This window comes from Magnolia sinica, chromosome 5 (assembly GCF_029962835.1).
Source record: "Magnolia sinica isolate HGM2019 chromosome 5, MsV1, whole genome shotgun sequence".
NCBI lineage: Eukaryota > Viridiplantae > Streptophyta > Magnoliopsida > Magnoliales > Magnoliaceae > Magnolia > Magnolia sinica.
The window spans coordinates 114,218,201-114,240,738 of NC_080577.1; the positions used below are offsets into that span (position 1 = coordinate 114,218,201).

Here is a 22,538-nt window from a genome sequence, read left to right on the forward strand (position 1 = left end):
CTGCGTGGCGCACACCTTGATTTCATGTAATTTCCACTCGGTCCATCAAGTTCTATCGTCGATTTTACGCGCTGGAAAAAAATTTCAGCCAGTTTGAGATGAGATGACAACTAAAGGTTTGTGTGTGTGGCCACCGTGGTATCTTTCATCAGACCCGTTAATCAAGTGCATCTCACCGGATGAAGGGAATATGCCAAAATCAACCTTGTCCAAAACTCATGTGGGGCACACCGACATAAAGGTTTCAGGAGCAAATTTTTTTATTGGCGTGGCCCATCGAGATTTCTACGGTGATCGTCTTTTAAATGTACGGTTCAAATAATGGTAGTGATCTGATGAACGGAGTAGATTTTCATGAATAGCATGCCGCGCCCACAGGGCCTCGGTGTTTTACGCGCTGCGTAATGCAGGTGATTCCGGTCCCACAAATACGGACATCTCGCACGCAAAACTGCGAGGGCAGTCTGGTCATTCGCGCGAAATACGTCTCTGTAAATTTGCTAACCAACAAGGGCTTTTCTGTAATTTGCCCATTCTTTTTCAGTTCTCTTCAACGCAAGGGGACAGAAGTAGCTCCGAACGGAAACAGCAGCGATGGCTGCTGCAGGCGAAGAAGACAAAACAGCGAAAATCCCATCTTCTTCATCAGAGGGTTGGAAGGAGCGAATTTACATTCCTACCCTCATCGCAGGTACGCATTTCCATCTCTACCTAGGGTTCTCTATCTCGCAACTGCCCTCAGTTTTCTGAAAAATCACCCAAGTACTCTTAGTTTTCATTCCTAAGATAATCCATTTTCATCATCAAAAGAATAAAAATGAATAATTGATCATGATCAATGGTCGGAATAGAATTTATATTCACGCCCATCCTTTTGATATGTGCACCCCTTCTTTCGTACTTTTGGTGATACAAACGTACCGATTTTGTATAGTTTTACTGCCAAAGTGTAGAATGGAAGAGTGGATCCATCAAAAGCCGGTGCTACTAGGAATTTCATCTAGACACTGCTAGTTGGAAGCTCCAAGCCGTCCATTAGGTGGGCCCGACTGCGCTGATGATCTGGCTCAAAAACTGGGACGATAAGCTCATCGGCGGGGCTACAATGTTAGAAACAGTCACTCGCTTTAGAAAACTGGGGCCAAGTTTGTTTTTCAGCTACCTGTTTGTTCTGTGAACTGTGGCCCACCCGATAAGTTCACCTGTCTGATTTTTGGGCCAGCGCATCCGCTTAGTGGGATCCACCTGATCAGCGTATGGTCCATGCGGCATCGTGTAGGTGGGCTTTGTTACCAGATAGTGGCCCCCAGATGGATAAATAAATAAATAATTGGGATTTTTTTCAGGGATTGTTGGTGGAGGAGCAGGGTTGGTTTTGAAACGTCAGAAATCTTATGGGGTCGCAAACCTGTCTGCAACTTACGCTGCCAATCTAGCAATTGTCGCGGGATGCTATTGCGGTGAGTTCCTGCTTGAAAGCAGCTCTTTACAATTGTTGGATTTGAAGTTCTGTTTATGTATTGAGGAATGATCACATAAAACCAATTGTATCGTATTGCATTCAACATGTTTACAGTCCAAATCAACTTATTATATTGCATTGCATTAGTCATTTGTAACTCTAGATATGCATATTAGTTCTAAAGAGACAGGTTGTGATGATAAAAGATTGGAAATGAAAATAACAGTTGTCAACTGTTCCTGTCTGAAATAGGATTGACTATGGATTTGAGCCATAGCACATGGTTTCGTAAAATCCATATGACTCACTGCTGCAGGATGACTAACTACTTTTTCCAAAAGCTCGAACTGATAGAGCATGGCGAATCAATCTCCTTATCTCATAGCACCGGCCCTACTTTACATGGTTTAGGTCCTCGGCCGAACCCTCCTCGTGGGCCCCACTTCACATGGGTCTCCCCTCACACGGGCCGCCCACCCTGAGTGTGCCCCCGCTTCACACAGGCCACCCCACTCAAGCCCAGTGTGAAAATGCCCTTGCATTATTTACCCAATTTAAATTGAGCAGGTTTTACAATCCAATCATCCATCATTCATGATTTTCTTTTTCTTATCAATAAATAGATCTCTTTACTTGTAGGACTTATTTGTCTCGTGTTTCTCGAAAGAAGTGATTTGATAATTGTATCTAATGGGCAGTACCTTATTGACAATTGTAGCTAATGGGCGGTACCTTATTAGTTATTACCTTATTACATCTCACGCTTCAAAGGGGTGAATGCTACAAGACGTTCCATTCGCTAATTAAAACACTAGTTCCAATTGTTTTGTTTTGTATGTATTATTAGTTGATGGAAAGAGAATTTATTTTCTATGGAATTCTTTGAGAGCTAGCATTTGTGTTCCAATTGGAAGACGAGATCATATTCCCAAATTCCTCTCCATCCATTGGCTGTGAGTGGTAATGCCATTTAGAAAGTGCATAGGGACTCTTGAGTCCTGACCATGGTCACCATTAGGGACATGGGATGTTTGGAACACAAATTTCTTTCTTTCAATAGTTACATGCAATATTTTCCCATGCTTGTATGCCACTATGAATGCAATTTTTGGGGAGGTTTATGCCCGAAGGATCCCAACCGTCCTCATGTGCGGGTTATGAGAGAAGGGAAAGTAGATTTAGATACTTGGGTCATGTGCAATGGAGACCAAGAACTGCACCTTTTAGGAGTGAATTGGTTTAGGTTGAAGGTTCTAAACGAGTGAAGGGAAGGCCCAAAACGACATGGGTGGACATAGTAAGAAAAGACTTGATGACCTATGGTTTAACCGATGATATATTCCTTGGTACAATCGAATGGTGGAACTTGGTTGGTGTAGTTGACCCCAATTAGTTGCGAGAAGGCTCAGATGATGATGATGATGATAACGATGATGACAATGATGAAGTTAAGGTTCATGGTTTAGACATGTCAAGAACCAAATATTATGCTTAATCTATCACCTGAAATCTGAATATAACATCCCATGACTTGGAGATATTAGCAAATTATCAAATTTATTCAAATTGGTAGACGTTCATTTCTAACATTTTATCACCTGTAAAATCATTTCATGCATTAAATTATATGCTTTATTGAGGAAAATGGTTTTAGAGAGAGGGACGGAGGGAGGGGCCTTGTATATATAGGTCTTGCACACATCACTTTCCTAATTCAATCATAACACTTGTTTCTTAGAATCATAGTTCTGATACTTCAATAAACTGAATTCTTTACTCATATAGTTGCATACCAGTGGCCTTGTATATATAGGCCTTGCACACACCACTTTCCTAATTCAATCATATCACTTATTGCTTAGAATCATAACACTGTCAAAAAATAAAATCATGTGTAACCCATGCATACAAATAGATGAATAGTGCACATGTGTGAACAGTATTCACATGTGGGGTTCATAATGTGACTAGATCACCTTTGGGGCAAACAAATCTGATCGTAGGTGAAAGATTGTTGCGATGGGTGGAATTGACATTACTCTGCCTCTCTTCCTACTTGGGCAAACAAAATGTTTAACCTAGAGGCAAAACCAAATCTCATTGAAGAAAAACATCAACTTCGTGATGGGTGGCCTGGCCATTACTTTGCCTCTCTGCCTACTTGAGCAAAAGAAATGTTTAACCTACAGGAAAAACCGAATCTCATTGAAGAAAAACATCAACTTCAACAGCTCGGATTTTGTTGAGTAAGGCCATGCTGTAACACTTTTGAAACTGCCTTCTACAACAACCACCTGAAAAAAAAAAACATGTTCTCAAAGCTTCCCTAAGGGTCTTGGCCTCAGCGTCAGTGTCCTCCCCTAACCAAAGGGATTAGAGAAACAAATATGGATGACAACCTTAACAACTTCTAGCCTTCCATGACTCCTACAATTTCACGCATGCCTCCTCGGGTTACGACTGGAAGACACATCAAAAGTGTGTTTGCAAAATCTGTTAGACAGACATTTCCGACTCTTTCAAGGGGTCGCTGTCAATCATGGTGTTTCAGTCTCCTGAGGAAGTCCAACATGGCATAGTATTCAAAATCGGTACGTAACGGTAACGGTCAATTCTTATTTGCCAAGCATAAGGGAGGATATTTGCGTATAATCGGCCGTAACGGCCGTTACAGAAAAAGGGGCCGTAACGGTCCCGTAACAATAATTTTCAAAAAATAAAAAACGGCCGATATGGGGCTGTAACGGCCGTTACGGCCCGTATCATAACGGTAACGGTGGTGGCCGTTACGGCCACCATTACCGTTTTGGAACACCTTGGGAGCATCCTATTTTTTGTTGTTTATCTTTCCGACATCTAAAACTTTACAAAACAGGTGAAACTTTTTAATTCCAAGTGTTGGTCTTCATATTCTTTCTTAATTGCAGGTTTCTCCTGTTCCTAGCCTTAAAAAAAAAAAAAAACTTGAAACCTCATGTAGTCTTGCAAACTAATCATCCACTTGATTGCTTCATAATCTTAGCATTTCTTTAGCATTGTTGTTTCATCAGCTACATGCTCATTCCTCTTACTTTCTCCTCTTTTATGACATTGGTTTCTTAGTTTCCTTTCGTTTGAAGGGATTGGTTTTGACTTGCTGTTGAAATGGTGTTTGGAAACTTTCGAGGATTGGTGTCTTGAAGGACTCAATCGATCTTCCTCACATTGTCCTTCTGTTAATGGTGCTCAACAAGGAGCCTGGAATAGGAACAGCATGCTAAGTATGGATGTTTTGTTATACTACGTTGATCTTTTCCCCTGTATATGTATACTCCCAACCCCAATACAAAATTGTAAAGTGGGGCAATGGGCATGCACGTTAGAGACGCATATTACACACTACAAACTATAAAAATTTGCCTTCTGGATTTTTCTTCTTTTAGCCCTAAAAAGAATAAACTACTTCTTGTCAGGATGTTTACATGTGCTTCTTTCTTCCTCCTGTTCCCATGTGTTGCAGGAGAGGTCCCATCAATCATAGTTGCGAATAATGAACAACAATCATAGTTGTGAATAATGAACATGCAGAACTCTGTTAAAATTAGTTACCATCATCATGACAGGCTTATCCAAACTAATTGGGGTTGCCTACATGAATCCTGTTATGCCATTCCACTATATCACGGACCATATCCTCAGTTAAAACATATGTCCTCAAGTCTTAACTTACCACCTTCACCCATGTTCTTCGGGACTCTCCCTTGCCCTCTTAGAGCCCTCGACTCGAACCAACTTACTACTAACTAGTGCAGCTCTTGGTCTCTGTTGCACATGGCCAAACCATCTAAGTCTTCTTTCCTCATCTTCTTACCTATCGGTGCTGCGTGCTACCCCTAAGTTCCCTCGAATGCACTCATTCATTCCTAATTATATCCTTCCATTTCTTGCCACTCTTCCATCTCAAGATCCTCATTTCAGCTATGCTCATCCCATGAGCATGTTGTTCTTTGACTGCCCAGCATACTTTGTCCATGTTAGTGCCTAGCAAAATTCTCAGCAAGGATGTGACCAGTTTTGGGTATTAGATTCTTGTCTTTAACTTTTGTGGCTTTTGGGGAGAATAGAAATCAGTAGCAATTGACATGATCTAAAATCATCCATGTTGTAGAAAAGTCCACTATGTGGTTATGAGTAAGGGCAGGCCTACTCCCCAAATGCCTAAAAGACCCCGATATGCATCCTTCAAAAGAATAGTAACGACAAGCCTGCAAAGTCACTGCATACTTCATGTATAACATATCAGCATATGACTTCTAGAGATCTGTTCTCACTTCTTAGATGTCTCGTGAAGAGACTATAGTTTGCAGAAACATGCAGAAAGCTTCAGATCTCTCACCAGTAATTCTGATATGAAAAGATGAGAAGTGATGGGAGGATGGATGATGAGTGATGGGTGGAGTGATGTGTTGTACTTCACCTGCTGCTTGTATTTTTATTTTTTAAAAGACCTTTTAAAACTTTTGAAAACCTAAAAGGAAAAACCTAGACACTTAAACCTAATCAAATCATTAAAATAAGACCTATGATGAGTAGGACCCATCAGATGGACCATACTATCTAAATTTGATCATGGTCTACTCTTGGGCTGCATCAGACCACATGGAGCATAATTCATCTCTAGGCCCAGAGTTCACAATCTGTACCCAATTGTATCGGTACGTAACGGTAACGGTCAATTCTTATTTGCCAAGCATAAGGGAGGATATTTGCGTATAATGCTTCTCCTACCTTTTTTTTGAAAATTTAGAAAGAGAGACTATAATAATGAACTTACTAGATCAGGAAGAGTAGCAAAATTTTCTGCAGTGGCTTTATCAAATGGGCTGTCACCAGAGTGAATTCTGAGAGGTGTCAGATAGACTGCCTGAGAGATTGCTTATTGTTGGCCACTAGCAAAATAAGGAGAAGATCGAGGCAGGATGGAGATGCCCACCAAATGGTTGCTTGAAGTTGATCTTTGATGGCTTGATATAATTCAGGGTGAGGTGATCTCCTCAGTATGCCTAGGGACAGCTTGGTGTCACTCTCTCTTTCTTTGGCCCTACTGATTTGGGAGATTCTGATTAATCAGCGGCCAAAGCTCTTTAAGAAGGGTTGGAGATCTTATTAATTCTCCAGAGATTTCCTTTTGGAAGGAGATTGTAATAATGTTGTTTTGCCGGCAGCTCATAGGTGGTCCGACCTGTAGATTGTGGCTAATTCTGGGGCAAAACATTTTGGTTTCCTACAAAGGAAGAGTAGCATATGATGTGGCCTGTTCTTGTGCCAAAGATGGTGGTAATCATTGAAATTGTTAAGGGCAGTATTCGCCAGTTTCCTGATAAGGATTTGAGTATCTGTGAAGACAGTTGTATATGTTGAGGTAGGAGTAATTTATCAAAGGGGAGCTTGCATTGTTTAAGGTCGAACACCTAGAATGTAGAATATGTAAATCGGGTGTTGTAGCAAGATTTTGTTGGTCTTTAGTATCCAAGTTTTGAACATCTTATCCAAACCTAGAATGATACAATATGAGGCTTAGTAGACCATATCAAGCCTGTATCAGCTGATTTTTTATTTTTTATTTTTTCTTTTTAGGCACAAAAAATCTTGAAAATTGTTGGGAAAATAGGAAAAATATATAAAACACATCCAATGGTGTATTAGAAAATCATTGATTGTAGTCAACCCATGTGATAGACTATTAGATAGCACTTTATTGTAATCAAACTCTGTAATAGTCTATTACATTGCACCTGTGGGAGTTTTATGCTCTCATTGCTGGTCCCAGGCCAGATAAAGGAGGACAGTTGTGTCAGGTTCCAGCGGCTGTTGAACTTATGCCATAACTTCCATTAGGGACCCGAACAACATGAAATTCCAAACTCATGCTAGGGCATTTTATTCTCCAATTGGGATAAGGCTTAGATAATGATGATCCTATAGCGTATCAGACCATTCTTAGGTAAGAATGTTGTCTGTCACTTGACCTGTTCAAAGTCAACCAAATAGGCCCTAATTGAACACAAATCAAGCATGATTTGGTCAATTAGAGCCCATTACATATAAACACACACACACACACACACACACACACACACACACAAAGTGATGGTTTACCCCTTCTTTTGATATTTGCCAATATGGTCTATTCCTCTTCAGTTCATTAAATCCCACTCGAATTTTGTGTTTTAATCCTTAAAATAGGCCTATATCTAGTATATAATTAGTTCCTAAGCTTTCTCCCTGGTTGAAATGTAGAAAGCAGTGGAAAAAGAAGGGGAAAAAAATCCAAACGAGCCATTCATGTCCTATTGGCACCTGATATGGGCTGTATTGGCTTGTGGCTCATTTTTTCCATAACAGATTGGTTCACCCCTATATTGCATCTCTGCATAGTGAGGGTGACCTATAGATTAATGGTATGGTCATATTGTAATCGATGTTTAAAATCATCCTAGTATTATCGGCGACCACCTCATTGGATTTTCACTAACCTTGGCCCAGATCAGGTCCAAATTCCACCGCTACTATCATTCAAGGCACAGCTTTATCTGCAATACATATGTTATTAACTTTTATAACTTCATTAGTCTGCTTTTGGTAAATCTCTGTTCTGTTAAAATAGTCCTTCTAAATTATTCCACATCATACAGATGTTTATACCGAGCATACACAGTGCTATGGAGGTAGTATGTTGTTTGGGACTAGACTTCTATGTTAGTTTTGCACCATTTAAAATTTGTGGCAACTCTTCTGCATACACATGGCCTGGTTCAAAAGCAATACAGACCGTCCAAATTGCCGACCTGAATATGGATGGAGTATAACCAGGGAAAATAAATGGATAGAGCATAACCATCTGATTTTTCACTTCGAATTTTGACCACATGTCATCTTACTTTTAACCATCCATTTGATAGCCATTGATTGGATGGTTATGACTTACAATTTGCAATTGCTTGATTAGTGCGATTTTAAAGATATGCTCCATCCACAATGGGACCAACAATTTGGATATTCAGGATAACCATACATTACTACCACCTAAGGAGGATGAGTCAAGACTGTTTTCAAAATGATGCTAAACTAACATTGGAGTCCAGCGCATGCTATCTGATAATTGTAATGACGCATATCGTTTATGCTTGTGCTTTGATATTAAAATCTTAAAACATATTTGTGAACAGTAATAACATAGTAGAATGATAAGATTGTGAGGACTTGTGCATGTACAGGGGCACGTGAATTTGTAAGAGAAACTCGAGCTTCGGCACCCGACGACCTCATGAACTCTGTGATAGGTGGGGTTGCTAGTGGAGCTCTTCTCGGGCGGCTTCAAGGTCAAAATTCATTACCCTTTTCTGTTTTTATTCATCGTCTTTTACTAATTCTGATTGTTATGACTTTATTTGGGAAGAATAAGTTGCCCAGACTAGTGTAGATCATTGTGATAAATATCGCCAGGATTTTAAAAATCTTGCGATATTTTCAGGGAAATTCATTGAACAATATCCTTGCGAGATTTTCAAAATCTTGGCAGTTATTAATTTTTGCGATTTTCAGAAAATGAATATTTAAAAGTTTTAACTTAGTTCATTTTTACTCATGTTTTAAATTTTAAAATTATTTATAAATTTATAGTAAATATTTTTTTGATACTTTGTGTTTAGTGAAGATTTTTCCAATAATTTCATGACAAAATTGTCAAAATCTCTTGAGAAATTCTCAAGCTGAGAAATTGCCAAGAACTGGATTTGTCACTATGAATTGGAAGTGTGCCTGGGCTACGCATTGGTGGATGATAGAAAATGGGTATTGCATTTAGGACCCATTTGGAATGGAGAATCCCAACTCTTTCAAAATTTTCATGGGAAAGGATTGGAACCATCCCAGGTCAAAACAGAAACTGTGGAAATGATGCCTTTTCCTAATCCAAATTCCTTCATCACCCACTTGAAACAAAATGGATGTTGCCTTCCTATCTGATCCTGTTGCCGCCTCAGTAATACAAGTCCTAGTAGGGATTCCGGTTTCTCTCATTTTATGCACAAACTGCTAGTTGGATAAGAACAGGAAGGATTTTTTTTTGAAAAATAACAAATTTATTAAAAGAAAACAGAATACAGGAACAAATACGATCCGCTGAGATGGCAGATCGGAAACTAAAAGCCTAGAAAAAGAAAACCGCTGTCTGTAAAAGAAGCGACATTAGCAGCCCATTCAATAACGGCACTTTTGGCCTTAGACAAAACGAAGTCAGCGGAGTTAGCCCTGTCCCGAAAACAGCGATTGTTTCGCTCTTCCCACACGAACCACCAGACCGCTAAGAGCGCCATCCCCAAAGCTTAGTTTTGGACTTGCCTAAATCCTTCCAAAGAACAGGAAGGATTTGGGCAGACCGCATCCAATTCATTGCTTAAAAGGGGAAAAAAAGGGAGCAGAATTTAAAACCGCACTGGTAGTGATCACAGGTTGCCTTCGACATCCCAATAGGTACTCAAAAAAACTTCCTTCTGGATGCAATTTCAGGGGGGCAACTTGGCGCAGTTCGCTACTCGATCATCTTTGCACTTGCAGGGACCGCACTGGATTTCACTGCTCTTCGACTAAGACCTCTCTTTCAGAGCTCTGAAGATCCCACGACTGCAGAGAAGTCGCAAGAGAGTTCTAAGAGTGGTGAGTGGAGGTGGCCCGAATGGTTGCCCATCCAAGTGCTCGATGAGGAAGCTATGGCTGCCAAACAGGCTCGAGAACAACAGTTGTATGCACAAAGAGCGCTCGGTAAACTTAGTAAAGAAGAATCTTGATAATTTAATCCTTATTTTATTCTGGAATTAAATTGTGCTGATAATAGCGATAGTAGAAGATTTTTGGGTCTTTTTTTTTATACCATTTCTAATAGCTCTACCAAATGGATTCAACTGGCTGAGCTTGCGCTGGGCCGTCAAGTCAGCTGATTTTGACTCTTATAATGGTTTTGGGTACATGGGTCCCGTTATGCGGCTTCGGCCACCTTACATTACAATGCCTGGAAGTAGTCCATTATTCAAGGTGCTTGACAAATAATAGCAAGAGAAGGCCTACATGAAGTAATCATTTCTTATTCAAGGTGCTTGGATAAATAATAGGACAAGAATGTTAAAAAGAGTACCCCAGAGACATTACTAGGGTGATCCTGACCGAAACTGGATGCATACCACAACATTTGTTGCTACCAAATCAAATGAACCAACCAAAAATCATAGGTACAAGTGATTAGCATGGGCTGTAGCTGGCCCTGATTTTGATGGCCCAATGGGAAATGGGCCATCACAGGTCTCTCAAAACTGGCTCTTGAGAAAGCTTGGGAAATGACATTGAGCAGCTTTGAGTCATGACTGGCTTGGGCAAGCTTAAAACTGGGCAAGGCAAGGCCCACACATGACCTGATTCGGCAGTAGGCTGGATATGTGCCCACAGGTATGGGATGCTATGCCCAATAGCTAACTAGCCCGAACACTAGGTTGGCTGGATAGCTGGATTGGACTTGTTCAGCCAAGGTTGTCTCAACAGAGTCCATGTGGTTCTTGTTCCCTCACCAATTTGCAGAATGCATTATGCAGGATCCACATCATCAGATCTTGCTCTTAGCCATCAAAAGCATTGAAAGCCAGCACACAACAATCTTGTATTTTCTATTGAGAGTAAGACCTGGGAGACTTTTGCACTGAGCAACAGCAAGATTGCAAAAGGGGCTAATTTCAGCAAATATTTTTAAATTATTTTTTTAAAATGTCATTTATCCATCCAGGCAGGGTCCACCTTCCAGGAATACACCTCCTTTATCAAGTGGGCCCCATACCATGGACTGAAAATCTGTCCCCTACCTGCCATCCAATCCTGGGGTACGTGATTCCCCCCAGAAACGCCAGTCTACACTTTGGCTTCAATGATCCATTGGCAGGCCAACTGGATGGTCGGGACGGCCTTCTGATATATTTAGGGAGGGCACTGCCCAATGTGGGGGTGGAAGGGAGAGTGGTGATTGCCACCCGTCTATTGTTGGCCCCACCAAGTGAACTGTCTGATAGTTACAAGGTGGGACCCACGGAAGGTCGCCCCAACCAAGTTTGGAATTTCAATCATACACATGAAAAGCATTCAACTCAAAATGTACAGTTATGATCCTGCACTTTCTAGTCATTGGAGGTAAGAAGATAAAACCATAAAATATCAACAGTTAGAACCCTCGCACATGAAAAATTGTATCCATCAAAGAACACAGTTGCATCCATTCCATGCTGTAAATCACGCATGGATGGTTTGATTACACGACCAGATTTTCAAAACCAAGAATGATTTAAAGTTTGACACCCCCATTTTGGGACAAGAACTGATCACCTGCAAGCAGCTGTGGACCAATCTCAGGCAACTTTTGTCCTCTCAAATATCCAAATATTTCCAGCAGCAAGAGTCGAAACAACAATTCAGCGGCCGCAACAAAATGGGCCATACCATAAGGCCAGCTGTTGCAGGTAACCAGTTCTCTTTCCCAGCACCTGCAAGGGAACTCTTTTTTTTTTCTACACGCACACACGCACCCCACACATGCACGCCATGGGATTTCACCACTGGTGGGTACACAATTGTGTATTATGTTTGGTTGATGTGTCCAATGGCCCACCGATGAAGAAGGCTGGGATTCTGTGATTTATGAAAGCAGAGAAACTAGGGAAACAAACTCCGATGTCATCCTTCCCTTGGACCTTGTGTTGATGACGAAATGTTCTGGGTATTTCCTTAGCAATGCAAGTAGGCCAAACCAAGGCCGTCCTTTGGTTTCATTGATGGGCCACTCCTCTGATTGGAGGTACCGTCTTACTCTACTGTGGTGCCAGATACTACCATACTGCTCAACAAGCTGTTTCATGAAGGAAAAAAGAAGAAGAAAGTATTAGCCAATATTCATGACCATTTGAAAACTACTTTCATAAAATTATAGTAACAGATAAACGAGAAGTGTGGAAATGTGGCATGTTTCAAGGGATTAGAATTTCAGGAGTGCTTTAGCACTTTAGCATGGCAGAAAAGAAAAGAAATAGACGAAAGAATTACGTCGTTTGTTTTTTTTTTTTTTTTTTCTGGAATAACGGAAATTATATTAATCAAAAGAGAGACAATTCCTGGAAAACACAATAGGGCGGGAGGCCCCACACCAGCCAGATGGATAATCGCATAGTCTGTTGACCCCCGGGCCACTTAAACCAGAAGCTAGGATTCTGATATTCCTAAAAACATCCCAAAGTGCCTCAGGGGTCCAGCACAACCCTTAGCCCCAATGTCGGATACGATCAACATGACACGATTCTATGAGTCCACTATGGCAAATCCTAGAGTGTTACATTCTATATGCTATGCAACTCTTGCAATAGCGCATCATGGCATGAAATCAGGTAGTCTGGCTGTCAGTTGGGCTGCAAGTGTGTGCCGAATGTGAATCAGTCTTTTTTAGCAGTCCAATTTTTCATTCATGGTGGCCAACTTGCTGGCCAAACCAGCTTGATTTTCCACCTTCAGGCCACTAGCCATTCTCCATCTCTCCAATTTTTCAAACATGTGGCCGACCTGCAGGCTAAACCAACTTGATGTTCAGGCCATGGCACGTACCATGGTGGGTTCATCATATGAACCCAGACTGTAGAAATGGAGGTCATCATATGACCCCATGTTCGGCACCTTCTCTGCAGCCTCTCCTTTCCCTGAAAGACCTGTGGTCGAAATCAACTTGCGGTGAAATGAAACTGTGTGTGTGTGTGTGTGTGTGTGTGTGTGTGTGTGTGTGTGTGTGTCTATATATAGGTTTCGGCTAACATCCCCAAACCTTTTGAATGACAAGAGGGATGCCCAATCATCGATTTGAATCATTCATTCATTCACGGAACTAGGAGAACCATGGTGCAAAAATTACACCAATCAGATGATCCTAACATCCGATCAATAGCATGGAAAATGGACAGTCAAGATTGAGCAAAGAATCAAAATAAGTCCAATCCTCATCCTGAAACCTATTCAATGGATCCTAATTTGTATCGCTTGTGATTCCAAAGTAGCGATTTGGTTTGATAATTCTAACCACATGATCTATGGCTTGTAAGCAACAGACGGTTGTAACAAATTGGTCCCACTCAGAAGGGTTAGGATCATCCCATCTGCATGATTCTTGCACCATGGCTACTCACAATGGTACTAGTACTACTGAATGAACCATCCCAATTGATGATTGGGAGTCCCTCATGTCATTCAACACACACATGAAGGTGGGGATGTTAACAAAACCCACCCCCACACATGCACACACACACTCACTGAAATGGTAATTAGTGTTGTGGACATCTGGCACAATGTGTCAGATTTTGATTTAGAACATCACAAGTCAATTCATTCTGATGCCAAGGTGGATCAGAATATTGGAGTTGGAACTATCTTAAATGAGATAATGTATAGCAATTGCTTGAGGTCTGGTCTTTTATATGGCTGTGAAACCAAATATTTCAAATCTAGTAAACATAACATGATATCATATTAAATTTCATATGCAAAATACCAAAATCATTAAGCCGACTATGCTTAAACTGACCTCTGCATGAAGTTTTCCCATAGGCATCCATTCCCCAGGACCACAGAGATCAGAAAGCACGGTGGCTACAGAAGACACTACGTCTTTCTCTTCTAACTGCAAAAGTTGATGATTATCCGCTTCCCTATCAACCCTTGACCTTGTCTCTCCCTTCTTCTCTGCAAAAATAGAAAATGGGCATGAGATCCAACCCCTCTGACAAGAAAATTAAAATTTAAAAAAAGAAGAAAAAAAAGAAAAAGAAAGAAAGATAATGGCCATTAGAACCTGTTGGCTCAGGTGCATCTAAAAAATGACTCCCCTTGAAGTATGCAGGTGTATGGATAATTCACTGATTAAAGAACAGCATGAAAATATGAAGGAAAAAGAGGGGGGGGGGGGGCTCAGACAACTTGTGTTTTATCATGCACTTAAAAAACATCTCATCATCATAGCCTTGTCCAAGCTAACCTGGGGTCAGCTTTATGAAACTGGAACTTACCTGATTGTTTGGAAAGAAACTTTCTTTCTTTTCTTTTCTTTTCTTCTTGTTCTTGTTGTTGAAAAGGAGAGAAGTAGAAAACTAGTGTTAATATGCAACCTTACTTTAGTCCCTTATCTCATATAAGTTAATATGGCAATAGCATTCTTCCAGTTACTATATTTAATAGAACAAGCAGCCTAAAATAACAGAGGTATGGTTAACAGCGTAAAATTCCACATGCCACGTTTCCTATATGAGTGAGCATAGTTACTCATAAATGAGTAAGCATGCATATGCAAGAACAGCTCAGCTATCTTAATGGCAGTCCATCTGTTACACGTAGAATGCATGGACAGAATAGTACCAAACCCTCCAAACAGTGCTGCAGGTAACATCTATGGTTTCTAACATGAATATGAAATACGACCACAGTGTGCTCACTAAGTCTGCTTTAGCTAGGGTGCTCTAACTAAATAACCAATCGAAGTGTTTAGCCTACAAACTATCTCTTGAAGTCAATCAGAAATCAACCGTTAAAAGAAAAGAGCAATGGTGGTATTGAATCAGTCTTCTTACCACCGTTCGAAATGGTGGTAATGAATTATCGCAGTCATCTCGTCTGACACCTTAAGAAGTGTAGTACTAACAAGGAAAAGGAGTATTGAGAGGAGAAGAATGCTATTTCCATATGCCCCATCTTCAAGTACCAAAGACAAACGAACCACATATACACAAGCACAGATGCCAGCATGTGACATGCATGTAGGATCTACAACGTTCAGACAATCCCCTCAGTGCTCGCGTCCTATCCTGAAAATCCCCAACCCACTCATCAAATGGCAAATGTGCACAGTAAATATGGACTAATGGCGACTTTTTTTTTTTTCTTTCTTTCTAACCATCCATGTTCGTCGTATGAGTGTGGACTATATGATGAGTGGATCAGCCTAAGTTATCAGCTGAGAAGCTGACCCCTACTAATGGTCGGTCTGGATCTCACTGAAGTGTGCAACTTTGGCACTTCTACCATGATTCACCTATTTCATCTCTCTTAATGCAAACTACTGTGGCATTTCTTTAGGGCATATTGGATGAAATTAATGAGTTACTTGGGTGGGGGGGTATTTCCATCGCTCATCAAAAATTCAAAAGAAGTAATCAAGTCAAGACTCACCATTTAAAAACAGCATGGATTGAGGGGTATTCTCCCCCATCAATTATCAATGTTACATTGACTAAAGGTCCAATCCAGTGTTTCATCATTTGACAAGGGTAAGGACCTGCATGCACAATGCCAGAATTCCAGGGATGGTTTTCACATTTCTGGTAGAATATGAGGATATTTCACAAAATTTCCCATTTCCTGAACTGATCATCTGTTTCAAACTGTTAAAAAGAATAAATAGCTAGGAAATGGATGCAGGAGCATGAATCTGAAGCAAATTTTGAAGCAGGAACAACACCTAGTGCAACTAAGGTGTCCCCCATATGTTTTTTTTTTTGAAAGATGATGAGAGGCACTGAGATGGCTAGGAAATGGGTGCAGGAGCATGAATCTGAAGCAAGATTTGAAGCAGGAACAACACCTAGTGCAACTAAGGTGTTCCCATATCTTCCTTGTCGCAATAGAATGAATATTACTTCATTTATTGCTTCTGCCCTTTGCACATGAAACACAAGTTCGAGATTTTGTGCTTGCTCTCTATCTTAGAAGGAATGAAGGATTTTATCTTATAATGACCATCCAACAAAATCATGCAGCCTAGGCGGGACTGAAGCCCACCCCCTCCCCAGTAATCACATAAGCAAATGAATGTCATTCAGTGAATGCATGAGAAAAAAGCCTTAAATCCTAGCACCCCTTCCTGAGAATAGCCAACAAACCTCTTTCCAACTCAAAAGATGAAATTGGCCAGAATCAGCACCTCCCTGCCATAAAAAATCGCCTAAGTCTATCAATATGCTCAAGCACTGACCTAGGACATCTGAAAAGGGACATAAAGTAGAGGGGAAGATTAGATAATGAAGATTGGATGAGGGTAAGCGTACCCCCAAGGGAGAGAAGCTCTTGCAAGGGCTAAGTGATGCAAGACAACTGACCACTTGCTCTAAAAGCTCGAACTGATAGAGCATGACGAATCAATTCCTTTATCTCATAGCCCAGGCCCCACATCCATGGGTTAGGTCCTCGGCCAAACCTCCCTCGTGGGCCCCCAAATCACATGGGTCCGCCTCACACGGGCCGCCCACATGGCCCGCCCCGAGTGTGCCCTTGCATCCCACAGGGGACCCCACTCGAACCCGGTGTGAAAATGCCCTTGTATTAATCACACCCGGTGAGGAGTCTTGAATACGAGACCTCCTGCTTTGATATCACTTTGATGTAGGACAACTAACCACTTGATCTAAAAGTTCGAACTGATAGAGCGTGGCAAATCAATCCCTTTATCTCATAGCCCAGGCCCAAGATACATGGGTTAGGTCCTTGGCTGAACCCCCCTCATGGTCTCCAAATCACATGGGTTCCGCTCCCTCGTAGATCCCACATCACATGGGTTTTGCCTCAGATAGGCCACCCACCCTGAGTGTGCCTCTGCATCACATAGGCCACCCCACTCGAGCTCGATGTGAAAATGGTCCTACATTACTAAGCTTTCGTTCCGTTATTTTCACTACACAGTCCCAAAGATGACTCGGTGGTTCACCCAAGCATAGAGGTAGACTGAGGTAAGATGAAGGAAAGGCCCACAACTAAAATATCAGCAAAAGAAGACAACTCCTGTTGAAAGGTTCGAATCTCCAGAATCTCATATTTCGACATAAATTTTAAGCCTAGAAGCCAGCTCAAACCAGCACACCAAAATCCTCAAATTAGCTATCATAGAGTCCTTAGCTTCGCAGAAGAGGATAATGTCATCTACAAATTGCAAAAATGAGTAGATTTACCTTAGTTGTATATATCCATGTGTTGTACCCATAGGTGGTGAAATTCCACTAGCGTGAGTGTGTGGGGGTGTGTGTGCGTGTTAACAAAAAAATGAGAGGATTTCCACTGTTGTCCTTGAGAAATTGAGTTTAGGTACAACAACCACTAGCCGCGGGAGGGTTGTGTTCCATAAATCTCACTACCCTATTATTTCATGACCAACTAGCAGACTTTATGATGAGCCTCTAGTTATTCCTATGTGGTCATCCTGTGTGCGGGAACCAATGATGAGTCAGGATGAAAAGTCTCCATCATCAGGCTCAACAACAAGTTGGTACCTTTGCCCTATCCCACATAAGAGAGTGTGTTTTCATGTAAATGGATCTTTTTATTGGATTTGTTCGACACTTACATTAAAGGATCGCTTCAAGTCACTAGACTAGGAGACCTATTATGCGTAGAATAGATTGACTTGTGTATGTACCAGTTGTGACTAATCCCTAGAACTGAGGACACATGGGGAGTTCAAGTTCCTAATGTAATGTGCTTTGGGTCGCATTACAAAATCAATTGTAGTGGCTCATATGTGGTTTGGTTGGCTGCATGCATAAGAATACAGTGAGGTCCATACGATCCAACATAGGATCCATGAGTTGCCTAGGAAAACTCTTATGGCTTAGATCTTGTTAATCGGATCATCCATCAAGTTGTTTTCTAATTAGGCCGGAAGAGTAAGACGCCAAAATTTCCTCCCAATCTTCCTTATTCCCCCACAATGCGAACTCAAAAGAAACTTATCCATAGAACCCAGCGAAACCCAATCGACGACAAATAACTTAAAGAAGTTATCCCACAATTCTCGAGCAAATGGGCATTGGGTAAAAAAATGATCCACCATTTCCTTGGCTTAGTGGCATGAGAGACATACATTCGGCAGAATCATGTTCCTTCTTCGAAGATTATCCACAATGAGCACTTTTTTCTCCCCAATAACCAAGCGAATGCCACCACCTTTAAGGGAGCATCATGCCTCCAAACGAAAGACGTCGGACAAATCCCTCCTGGAGATGTCTCACCACTTACAGACATATAAAGGGATTTCACCAAGAATGTACCGGACTAACCTTTTAACCAAACCATCAAATCCGGTTCCAATGTAACCAAAGATACCTTGGAAAGCATATCAATCAAACTGATAAAATCTGAAATTTCTTCATCGGCTAAATTCCTTGACACGGCGGGGCCCAAACTAGTTCCTCTCCCACAAAGGAAAAGCAACTCGCTACTTTGACATCCGCCCCACAAGAAATAAATCCCTCAACCTATTCCCTACAACCCACTTATCATCCCAAAATCTGATGTTCTTCCCATTTCCTAGCCTAAACCCAATCCCTTCCCAAACTATATGTTTTACTGACACCACCAACTTCCATAGAAATGAAGCTCTATACAACGAAGACGACCTAATCCACTATCTTCCTCCCCATATCTCCTACAAATCACCTCTCTCCAATGAGAATCTACTTCTACCCCAAACCTCCAAACCCATTTCCCTAGCAAAGCTATATTCATATCCTAGAACTTCCTAAAACCTGCACCCCCTTGATCCCTGGGCTTACAAACTTCTTCACGTTTCAAAAGATGAAATTTGTGATTGTCTTCCGCTCCATTCCACAAAAAAAATAAAAAATAAAAAATCCCTCCTAAGTTTTTCGACTTATTTAGGACCAATTTTGGGCATTTAAATAGAAACATCTAATAAACTAGGAGATTAGCCATAACCGTCTTGATCAAAGTTATTTTCCCGCCCAAAGATAAGTGATGAGTTTTCCAATGAGACAATCTTCTCTCAAACATTTCGATGACTTCATGCCAAAGATGTTTCACCAGTTTTCCAATACAAAGCAGGAGGCCTAGATACAACGTAGGGAAAACACTCTCCCTACACCCAAATTTGTAAGCGAATAACTTTGTTTCCTCCTTTGGAATTTCCACCCCCAAAATTTCACTATTGCTAATATAAACTTTTAGACCCGAAACTGCCTGAAAACTGACTATGATTGCTCGAAGATATTCCATAGAGGAAGGAGTTGCTTCACAAAATAGCATTGTATCATCTGCGTGCTGCAAATGAGTAACCTAAAAATCTGAATTATCCACTTAAAATCCTTTCACGAGCCCTATCTCCACCACCCTGCCTAAGAGTTTGCTGAATGCCTCCATGATCACCACAAACAAATATGGAGATGGGGGGTCGCATTGACAAAGACCTCTGACACTCAGAAAAAAACCCTTTAGTGAGCCATTCACCAAAACCAAACATTTAGTTGGCTCGGCACATTCTTGCATCCAGGCCTGCCATTTAATCCCGCATCCCAACCTTGCTAGCACATAATCCAGGAAGTCCCAATCGACATGATCATAAGCTTTTTCTATGTCCAACTTTAAAACCAAACTTTTGACCCTTCTATTGCAAGCTTCTATACATTCATTCACAACCAAAAAACTATCAACAATCTACCTTCCTTTTACAAAAGCCTCTTGCATTTCTGAAATTGCTTCTCCCAACACCGCTCGGAATCTAGAGGCGAGCAGCTTAGCCAAGATCTTGTAAGGGCGTCCCAGTAAGCTGATGGGTCTAAAATCTCTAAGGAATTCGGCACCTTCTTTTTTTGAAATTGTCGCTATGAACGTGGACCCCAACTCTGAAACTATATATCCTTTCTCAAAAAAATCATTGATAAATGCAAGCACATCCCTCTTAACCTGCTGCCAAAACTTCTGAAAGAACACAATCAGGTGATACATACCAGTTTCGGACAATACTTTAAACCTTGCTGAGGAGCCCAAAATTCCCAACAGAAGAGTAGCAATCAAAATCAAAAATAAATATTTGCTTATAACCCTCAAAAATGTAACCCCAAAAACACAATCAAATTACGAACTGAACTAACAAATCAGCAACAATCAAACATTGCTGTGGTAAAACAACTAAAAAAATGCCAGGAAAGAATTTACTAAACCCGATTGTCTGCTCGGTTATAACTCACAGACAAGATCAGATTATGAGCCCAATTAACAACAACAACAACACCCAAACATTTGAATTATAAATAAAATCAAGGCATCAAGAATTACAAACCCAGAAGTGCGGATGGTAAATCCATGAAACATAGCCGTATTATGATTGATTCAACAACATCAACAAATTCCCAACAATTAAAAAAAAAAAAAAAATGCCGCAGGAAAATTACTAACCCAAACGCAGAAGCGATTAAAACCCATAACGCAATCCAATACGACAGAATTAATGCAACAACAAAATCATTACAAGCAAAAAACGAAAGATGAAGAATCGAGGAATTACTAACCCAATTGCCCGGAAGACGATCCAGCCCTGCCCGTGGGGCCCACACCATACCCAAACACGTCTGGCCCATCTGCCGCTCTCCTCAACTTCTTACTCCCAGCCACAACAACAGCCCCGCCATCACCATCGCCATCGTCATCAAGATCCTCGTCATCATCATCTTCATCCCCGTAATCCGGCAATGGCCTAGGAATCCTCCCCCTCGCCTTCTTCCCGAAACTGCCCGCGGCCGCTGGCTGCATTGATGGTCCCAGATGCAGCCCCGGGTGGGGCGGTGGAACGTGCCGCGTGGACCCACCGAGGATGCTCCTGATCGGGAGGAGGAAGTAGAATTTCTTGTCGCCAATCTGGAGGAGATCCTGGGAATCAAGCTTGACAGGGGGATTGCCGGGGAGGTGGAGGACGCCCTCGACGAAGCAACCGTTCTTGCCGACGACCTCGAGGGCGAACCGACGGCGCTGGAAGTCGTAGAAGATGCGGGCGTGGTGACGGGAGATGTTCATGCCGCCGCCGAGGGAGGACAAATCGACGTCGACCGTTGATTTCTTGCTGTTGCGGCCGAGGATGATGGAGTAGGTTTGCATGTAGTATTCGAAGTCCTCGCCCTGGAGCTTGGCGAATCCGGCCTCCACGTCGCTGGTGGCGGGGTTGGTGGGGGTGGGGGTCGAGGTGGGCATCATCATCATCTTGGCCGTTGGTTTGAGGTAAAGGAGGGTTTGGATTTGATTGGATTGTGGGGTTTTAATGGAGAGAGAGATTTTCTGGTGGGAAGGGAAAGCAAGGGGAATTTTTTGCAGAGAAGAGGAGTTATTTGATACTCTGACTGTGTACGACGCTTGGTACGCAGGCACTTAAGAAATGAAGCACGTGTCAAATACTAACTCAATCTAACCCGACTAAATTATAGAAAACAGTGTATAACGTTGATTAAAAATATTTACGTGGAAATTTTTATTTATTTCATTTAAATAAGAGCATTATATTTGATTAATTTATAACCGTCCAATAAATATCCAGAAATCTAACAGTTTAATTAACAAAGAAGAGTGATTTTTGGTTCATGATACAGATAAACTGGCACCCATAATTTGGAAGGATTATCTTGAACTCAAAGCGTTCGTAATTTCTAATTGCTTGCATATCATCCGCCACACTCCGCCAGAGTATCAAAGCATTTCTCTTTAATATTTAGATACTCTGGCAGAGTGTGTTGAATGATACTCAGGCACTAAGAAATTACTTAGAAACTGCAACACGTAGAATGCAAGTAATCCAATCAAACAGCCAAATTATGGTAGCCAGCATAACTGTACACGAGTTGAGTTAGCTCCGTGTTTGGATTGGAAAAGTTCGACTCACGTTAGCTCGAAATTGGATTTAAATTGAGTTGAACTAGTTTTTGGAGCTCAAAAAAATTTTGAACTAAGTTCGATCTTGCTCCGGCTCGGCTCCACTCGGATCAAACCTCAAATCAAACCAATTCGGATCAAGCCTTAACTCAAATCGACTCAGATCAAATGAGATCGATGCCTCGGTTATTTTGATATGAATGTTGCTTGCCGAATGTTTGATAGAATGACTCAACGAAGTGTTGGCGAGGAAGGAATGAATACATCGGGGATTTGATTTTGATGCTGCTTGCTGGATGTGTAATTTTGAAGCCACTATCTAGGTGTTTAA

At 41.4% G+C, this 22,538-nt stretch overlaps 2 protein-coding genes across 2 annotated transcripts; one reads left to right on the forward strand and one right to left on the reverse strand.

Moving 5' to 3' along the window:
* Positions 1 to 458: 458 nt before the first annotated feature.
* LOC131246820 (uncharacterized) lies at positions 459 to 10,368 on the forward strand. The gene is made up of 4 exons (XM_058247244.1): positions 459 to 691; positions 1,347 to 1,460; positions 8,719 to 8,823; positions 10,013 to 10,368. The coding sequence occupies exons 1-4, from the start codon at positions 595 to 597 to the stop codon at positions 10,288 to 10,290; spliced, it is 594 nt and encodes a 197-aa protein (XP_058103227.1). The 5' UTR covers positions 459 to 594; the 3' UTR covers positions 10,291 to 10,368.
* A 1,739-nt stretch (positions 10,369 to 12,107) lies between these two features.
* LOC131246821 (FHA domain-containing protein FHA2) lies at positions 12,108 to 21,609 on the reverse strand. The gene is made up of 3 exons (XM_058247245.1): positions 20,860 to 21,609; positions 14,100 to 14,257; positions 12,108 to 12,383 (listed from the first exon to the last, which is right to left on the reverse strand). Exons 1-3 carry the CDS (start codon positions 21,542 to 21,544, stop codon positions 12,174 to 12,176), a joined length of 1,053 nt encoding a protein of 350 aa, XP_058103228.1. The 5' UTR covers positions 21,545 to 21,609; the 3' UTR covers positions 12,108 to 12,173.
* Positions 21,610 to 22,538: the final 929 nt, after the last annotated feature.